This window comes from Morus notabilis, unplaced genomic scaffold (assembly GCF_000414095.1).
Source record: "Morus notabilis unplaced genomic scaffold, ASM41409v2 Scaffold69, whole genome shotgun sequence".
Classification (NCBI taxonomy): Eukaryota; Viridiplantae; Streptophyta; class Magnoliopsida; order Rosales; family Moraceae; genus Morus; species Morus notabilis.
The window spans coordinates 767,164-774,907 of NW_010364208.1; the positions used below are offsets into that span (position 1 = coordinate 767,164).

At 31.4% G+C, this 7,744-nt stretch overlaps 1 protein-coding gene across 1 annotated transcript; it reads left to right on the plus strand.

Annotated features, from left to right (window-relative positions):
* Positions 1–250: 250 nt before the first annotated feature.
* LOC21406085 (ribose-phosphate pyrophosphokinase 1) lies at positions 251–4,139 on the plus strand. Its single transcript, XM_010106063.2, has 8 exons — positions 251–556; positions 839–1,015; positions 1,667–1,915; positions 2,411–2,554; positions 2,642–2,809; positions 3,067–3,136; positions 3,614–3,695; positions 3,891–4,139. The coding sequence occupies exons 1-8, from the start codon at positions 377–379 to the stop codon at positions 4,069–4,071; spliced, it is 1,251 nt and encodes a 416-aa protein (XP_010104365.1). The 5' UTR covers positions 251–376; the 3' UTR covers positions 4,072–4,139.
* The last annotated feature ends 3,605 nt before the right edge of the window (positions 4,140–7,744 follow it).

Sequence of the window (7,744 nt, forward strand, 5' to 3'; positions counted from 1 at the left end):
AAATTTTTTTTACAATATATTCTCTTATAAAAACTTTAATTCTTTTTTCATTATTTTTTTCGCATAAATTCACCTCTATCAACCTAAACTAACAAAACTAAGAAGACCATATATATATATATATATATATATATATAAAAAAAAAAACACTAAAAATATATATTTATATATATATATATATATTTTTTTTTTTTTTTGTTGAGAATATATAAATAGAGTTCCCGGGTCAAAAAAGTAGGGATACAAAAAACCGGAAATTTCGAACGTCGTGGAAAAACTGAGAGACTCCCCCGCCATTGATAAATAAAAGAGAGCTGCTTCGCATTCTCTCTCTACTCTCTTTCTCTCTGCAAAACTTGGGCCCAAAACCCTAGGCATGGCTGCGTCGCTGGTTATGCCCTCTCCTCCGGCGTCATCATCGGCGGCGGCGGTGGCGGCGGCATCATCGCCGTCTTCGTCGTTGTCTCTTCCATCTCCATCGCGTTTCTCTCTCTGCCGCAGAACTCTGTTCCACACCACCGACTCTCGCCCTCGCACTTATGCGAAAAACGGCGTCGTAAGAACCCTCGAACCCTCACGCATTTCTGCGCTTCGTCCTTGTTCTTCTCTTTGCTTTTCAAATTTTCTTTTTAATATTTTTCCCTTGGGATTTAGCACCGAAAACGAGCTAAAAATAATTACTTTAGGGTTTTTTTCCCGGCATTTTGTTTTTTTATCCATCAAACAAGGTTAAAGCATATACATATGCATATATATGTATCCGTATGTATATATGTGTACATATATATATATATATGTGCTGTATTGAGATTGTTTTGTTTGTGGGAAATTATGTTAGAGGTGTGATATATCAGAATCAACCAAATATGGGAATGGGAAGCCGACAATTCCTATCCTTAACGAAAGGACACTTCCCAAGTTCTTGGAATCAGCTCGGGTGGAAAAAGCAACGAACAGAAACAACAACGCCAAGATTAAATTATTTTCAGGCACAGCTAATCCTGCTCTCACGCAGGTAATTAAAAGGATTAACTATATTTATTGGCTACGTGACTCTTGCTAGGACTGAGATAATTATGTTAACGATTATTGATTATACAAGCTTCCAGCTGAGATAATTATGTTGATTATTAAGAATTACTTTTTCTCTTTCAAGTTTTTAAACTTTCCATGGTGATGGTTCAGTAACTTCAGTTCTTTTGTTGAAGAATAGTTTCTTGTTCATGATGTTTCGTTATGCTTCTTTTTGAAAATGATTAGATTTTTTTATGTGATTTTAGATCTTTATCTGGTGGCAAAGACTGATCCTTATATTAAATGTTTCTGAATGAGTTTTCTTAGTTTGATGAGTTATCTATAGTAAAAGTTCAAGTGAAAATTAAATCTGAGAAGTGAGAACCATTTTTGCACTAGTAATTTAACATCGAAAGTGCATCCTTCTTTTCAAGTTTTGAGCAACTGAATTTTGCTCCTTTGGTTTTGATAAGAGTAATAGTAATAAAGCTTGTTAGTTTAGACCCTTTTTTTCTTTTGGCGATTGTCTTTTACTCCCGAACACGTATTATTCATCTAAAGTCTTAAGTATATGTTCTTAAGAACAGATAATCTCTTCAAACTCTTAAATCCTTGTGCAGGTATGTACTAACATTCAGCTATTTTACCCTAGGAAATTGCTTGGTACATGGGCTTGGAACTTGGAAAGATCAACATAAAGCGATTTGCTGATGGTGAGATTTATGTTCAGTTGCAAGAGAGTGTGAGAGGATGCGATGTCTTCCTAGTACAGCCAACCTCTCCTCCTGTGAATGAGAATCTCATGGAACTAGAAATAATGATTGATGCTTGTCGGAGGGCATCAGCGAAAAATATTACTGCTGTGATTCCATATTTTGGATATGCCCGAGCCGATAGAAAGGTAAATTTTATGTGTTCTATTCTTGTGAACATGTTCAGGATAAAATACTTTGTAAAATTAAGATATCAAATCGAATTAAGGAGCGTTGTTTCGATCATTTGATTTTGTTGTCTGAAAAAAAAAAACTCATGAATTTCCGGACCAGTCAGATAGTCATATATGTTCTCATGGTATATTGCATTGTTAATTGGCTTTAATTTAGGGCAATGTTATTGCTGAGGCATCGGAGTTGTGTAAGTTTCATGAAAGTAAAATTCCCAGTTTAACTTAAACTATTATCTACTTTTTACATCTTACAAGTTAAAATTTACTCAGGGTAAATGTCTTGACTTTTTTTTTTTTTGACAGATATCATTTTCCTTTCATTCATTGAAGTTATTCACAAATTGGCTCACCGAATGTTTGATCTGTCTTTGCATTTTGAGCATTCAAAGTATGTTCTGAGAATAAGAATTCTCTACGAAACTTGAATTCTTTTTTTTTACTCTTTCCCAGACCCAAGGGCGCGAATCAATTGCAGCCAAACTGGTTTCGAACCTCATTACAGAAGCAGGTGCAAATCGTGTTCTTGCTTGTGACATTCATTCTGGGCAGTCATTAGGTTATTTTGATATCCCAGTGGATCATGTGTATTGTGAGGTAATAACATGTTTGTGGTTTTCTGTTCTTGATTTTCATTGGTGTCATTTATGTCCACTGATGTTTACGTTGTTCTGTCTGTTCTAGCAAGTGATCCTTGATTATCTTGCCAGCAAGAAACTTTGCTATGAAGATTTGGTAGTTGTCTCCCCTGATGTTGGTGGAGTCGCAAGAGCACGTGCTTTTGCAAAAAAATTATCTGATGCACCTTTAGCCATTGTAGACAAAAGGCGTCATGGACACAATGTTGCTGAGGTAATTTCTGTACCGAAACTTTACTATTAACCTCGTCTTTTTTTTTTTTTAAAGGGGGCCTTCCAAGCCTACTTACATTGAGTAACACATATTCTTGCTTGATGGCAGCTACCAGAACTTAAAAAAGTTTTAAAAAAAGTAGTTGGTAGAAAATCTTCAATTTCATGGAAAAAAACATGAATCCTTAGTTTCTGGTAGTCTATAAAAAAAACTACAGTTTTTCACAACCTAGAATCCATGTCACTTCATCTCTTCAGGTGATGAACCTGATTGGCGATGTGAAAGGCAAAGTTGCAGTTATGGTGGATGACATGATTGATACTGCTGGTAAGTGAAGCTTTTCTTGACTCCAGACGTACATTTTTATTCATGATACATATTGAAAGCATTCTTTCCACACAGGGAAAATTGACATGAAATAACAAAAAGTAACCAAAACTGAACTTCTGTTTACTGTTTAGTATATGTTGTTTAATAGCTCAAGGTTTTTGGTCGGTGGTTTGTAAATATTATCATTGTTTCCCCATTATGCGCTTCCAATTATGTTCTTTCACATCTTCTTTGGTGAGATTTCAGTGACACAACCTATAATATATATGCTATGCTGTTAAGATCCAGTACCTGCTAAAAATCTATTGTGGTCTCTTTTTTGGACCACTCCTTGGTGTGGTTTTGCTTATTTAACTCCAATTTGGAAAAATATTTCATTCGGTGAAATATTGAGTGGTTTTTCATTTTCATGCTTATAATGAGAACACATTTGATATAATTAATTTCCTGAATGTTGCTTGCTTATGATTGTAGGGACAATTGCAAAGGGTGCAGAACTTCTACACCAAGAAGGGGCAAGGGAAGTGTATGCATGCTGTACCCATCCAGTGTTGAGGTATTCGCTATGTTTTTGTAGCGTGTTCTCCAGATTTTTTTTTTAAATTTTTTTTATGAGACAGTCACATGCCATGTTTGCCGAAAATCCCGCGATCTTTCTAGTGGGATTCTAACTCAGAATATCTGGATTTACAACTCATCCCGAGTGAGTTTATTGTTTTCCTTGATGGTTCCTTAAACTTCTTTGTGGCAGCCCTCCGGCGATTGAGAGGCTTTCGAGTGGCCTGTTTCAGGAAGTGATTGTAACCAACACCATTCCCGTTATGGAGAAGAACTACTTTCCTCAGTTAACGGTTCTTACAGTAGCTAACTTGTTGGGTGAAACGATTTGGCGTGTTCATGATGATTGTTCTGTGAGTAGCATTTTTCAGTGACACAAGGAAAAGATGGACAATATTGTCAACGTCTCCTTTTTAATGTATCCCCCAGTTTTCTTTTGCTTTGTTCCCTTGTTTTCTTCTTTCCTAACCCCATTTTCTTTAGCTCGTATTTTTCTTTCTTTTTTTTTTTCCCTTTTTTTTTTCAAAAAAAAAAAATATTTTAGCCGCAATAGGTTGACAAATTTTGCTTCCATCTTTAATCAGTTTCGTAGTAGAAAATTTGCTTCATCTTTAGCCAGCTTGGCAGTGTCTACGTCATCTGGATAGAAGTATAGCGGATCCAAAACTTTAAATGAATGAATGTGTTGTACGTACTATGTAATTTTATCTATGAGAAATGCTGGCAACACTTGGCATTTCTCTCTATCTATTTGTCAAATGAAGCTGATATAAGGTTCACCATACTCCTCCGTAATTTTATCTATGAGAAATGCTAGCAACACTTGGCATTTCTTTCTCTATCTATTTGTCAAATGAAGCTGATATAAGGTTCACCATACTCCTCTATTCTCTGGTCACTGGAAAGTTCCAGCTTGTGAAGTGTTGGTGCACAAGGCTAATTGTAGCTGTAAAATCCAAAATTGACTTGATTATTTTCCTTGAAATATTAAAAAAAAAATTGAAATTAATTTTTCTCAAAAAGAAAAAGAAAAAACTGATATTGATTAAAAGTAATGAGGATTTATATAAGTGGTTGGAGACGTAACCTAACGGTAATTTTATAGTTAATTCTCACATAAGGTGTAAAGTTCGAATTCTTCACCTCTAGATTTAGGATTTGTATAAGAGTGGTGGTAATAAGATTTTTGGCATCAATTGAAACCCGGGACTCAAAAAAAAAAAAAAAAAAAAAAAAAAAAAAAAAAAAAAAAAAACTAAACTGAACACTTCCAGTTTTGTATAAGAGTGGTGGTAACAAGATTTTTGGCATCAATTGAAATTCGCACACAAAAAAAAAAAAAAAAAAAAATTGAAACGTGCAACTGAATAATAACATAATAAGACCATCTCTAATACATTTACCAATGCTAATGATAAATTTGCCACAAAAAATGGTCAAAATGGTATATTTGGCATTGGCATTTTATGCGACAATGCACTACTGCCGTTTTAAATGCTATAACACAATTTTATTATTCTTTTTGTACAAAAATTAATAAATATATTTTAGGTCCCGTTCATTTCATCAATTTGAATTTATAATTCGAATTTTGTTACAGTAAAAAGTTTTCATAAATAATCACATCTAATTTTTTTTACTACAGTAAAAAGCTCTTACATAAAGTCACATATCAACTCGAATTAAAAACTCAAATCGACGAACTAAACGGGCCATTTATGGTCAGAAAAGATGTGACTGTTAATTCAAATTAAGATGTGATTTTATATGAAAATTTTTTACTGTAATTAAAAAATTAAATGTGATTATTTTTAATAATTTTTTATTGTAATAAAACTCAAATTTTAAACTCAAAAGGCATCTAAATTTTTTTCTTCCTTTTCGTTAACAGAGGAGAGTAAAATAAGTAGAGTATGAATAGTAGTCTGCGAACAGCAATAATTGCTTTTGACAAATCGAGAACTTTACAGAGTTTAATAGTAAAATTTAGAGTTCGTTTAGTTGGAGGATTCAAATCATGTGATTCGAATTATTTTTTATTTATGTGTATTTTTTGTGAGAGAAAATACTGTAGCGAACCACGAATCATGATTCGAATCAGGGAACGAATCCCTCTACCAAACGCCCTCTTAGAATTTGAGTTTTGTTACAATAAAATTTTTTTAAAAATAATTATATTTAATTTTTTTTGTTACAGTAAAAAGTCATTACATAAAGTCATGTCTTAACTTGAATTAAAAATTTAAATCAGGGAATTAAACAGACCTTTAATTAAACTTTGAAAGTTGAACAGTAAAAGGTGATATACCCACTAAATACAGTATATGATAAATTTACCACAGTAAAAGATACTGTATTAGAGAATGTTTTCCCATTTAAAATTAAATTTTTTATTGACACACTAATTATAACACTCTATTATAGTAAATGACACTGTATTAGAGAATTTTTTTCCATTCAAAATTAAATTTTTTATTGGCACACTAATTATAACACTTTATTAGAGATGCGCTAACATGTTATATATTACACGCTCCGTTGCTCTGCTTGGTTATATAATTATACTAGTGCATAAGAATTGCAGTAAAAAAAGAGATCCTCATCGAATATGAATTTACGATGAAAAAATCTTACTACATACTCTATTTGCTGTGAAGTAGACATATCTCCCAAGAAATCAATCCAGCCATTGAAATGTGGGAAACGTATGAAAGCCCATTTTAAAACAACTACTAAAAATTACTATGTTTTGAAATAATTTTAGAAATAACAAATTATACAAATTATTATAATAATTTAATCGACTTGTGGAATTTACGTTGTAATTATTATAATGTTTTCAATTTTAAATATTTGTAAACTTTATCTTAATGAAGGGACATCAATAAGGAGACAAATACTCATTCAAATGTATGAGTTTAGATTTTTACTCTTTACATTTAATCAATATTTTTTTAATCAAATAAATATATTAGTCAAAATGGTATTAATTAAGAGTAAGGGATAAAAATTTAGATCCATGCACTTTAAGAGTAAGTTCAACAATTTTTTCATTCCATTACGTAGGGGATAAAAAAATAATAATATCCATAAATTGTGACATTTGCATTTTACACATAAGTTCGTAAAATAACCCATAATAACCCATAATAGCATTTTTACTATATGTTAATCACAATTTTTTTTAATTATATAAATGTATAGCCACCCACAAAAAAAAAACATCTAAAATAATATTATATAAATAACCATAAAATGAACATTGAAAATATTATTAAAGTAAAAACATACTTTAAACAAGGATTTTAAAATTGATCATTTTCTGTAATTGTTTCTTAAAATTTTATGTTATGAGTTGGTAGGTCGAACGAATATAGGAAAAAAAAAGACATGTATATTTTTAAATTGTACGAGTCTTAATTTTTACCTTTTACTTTTGATTAATAATTTCTTAATCAAATACTATATCACTGAAAGAGCATTAATCAAGAACAAGAGATAAATAGTAATGATAGAGACATCTACTCAAATCTTAACTTTTTGTGTATCAATTGATGTGACATTTGAATTGTTATCTTTTCATTAATAGATATAATCTCTTTATTATTAATTTATAACAATATTTTAAACACTTATTAATATAAAAAATGATAACTCACATGTCATATTAATTAATACACAAAAATTAAAATTTAAGTTGGTATTTATAACCTTATTTAGGTAAAAATGCACTTTAGGGTTAGTTTTTCTCACGAATATAAGCCCAACCCATTATCTATCCTTTTTTTTATTTTTTTTTAAATCATTATTTGGGAGAAATTTTTCTTCAGCACGAGGATTTTTAGGGTTTTGTACAGAAACATTCTACTATAAATATCCCCTTTCTCTTCGAGTCTCTCAGGCTGCATCAATCCTCTCTGAAAAACCCTAGATTCAACTTAGCCTCATTTTTTCTAACCCCAATTTTATCTCTCTGTTTTATCGTTGTTGTTTTCCTTTGGATTTTCGATTTCATTACTCTTTTTCGAATTTTCAATTCAACAAATA

Excerpts from the sequence above, each read along its gene's own strand:
- LOC21406085 (XM_010106063.2), top strand. The coding sequence starts at position 377 with ATGGCTGCGTCGCTGGTTATGCCCTCTCCTCCGGCGTCATCATCGGCG. Across the intron at positions 3,137-3,613 it reads TGACATGATTGATACTGCTG|GGACAATTGCAAAGGGTGCA; the intron begins GTAAGTGAAGCT and ends TTATGATTGTAG. Across the intron at positions 3,696-3,890 it reads TGTACCCATCCAGTGTTGAG|CCCTCCGGCGATTGAGAGGC; the intron begins GTATTCGCTATG and ends TCTTTGTGGCAG.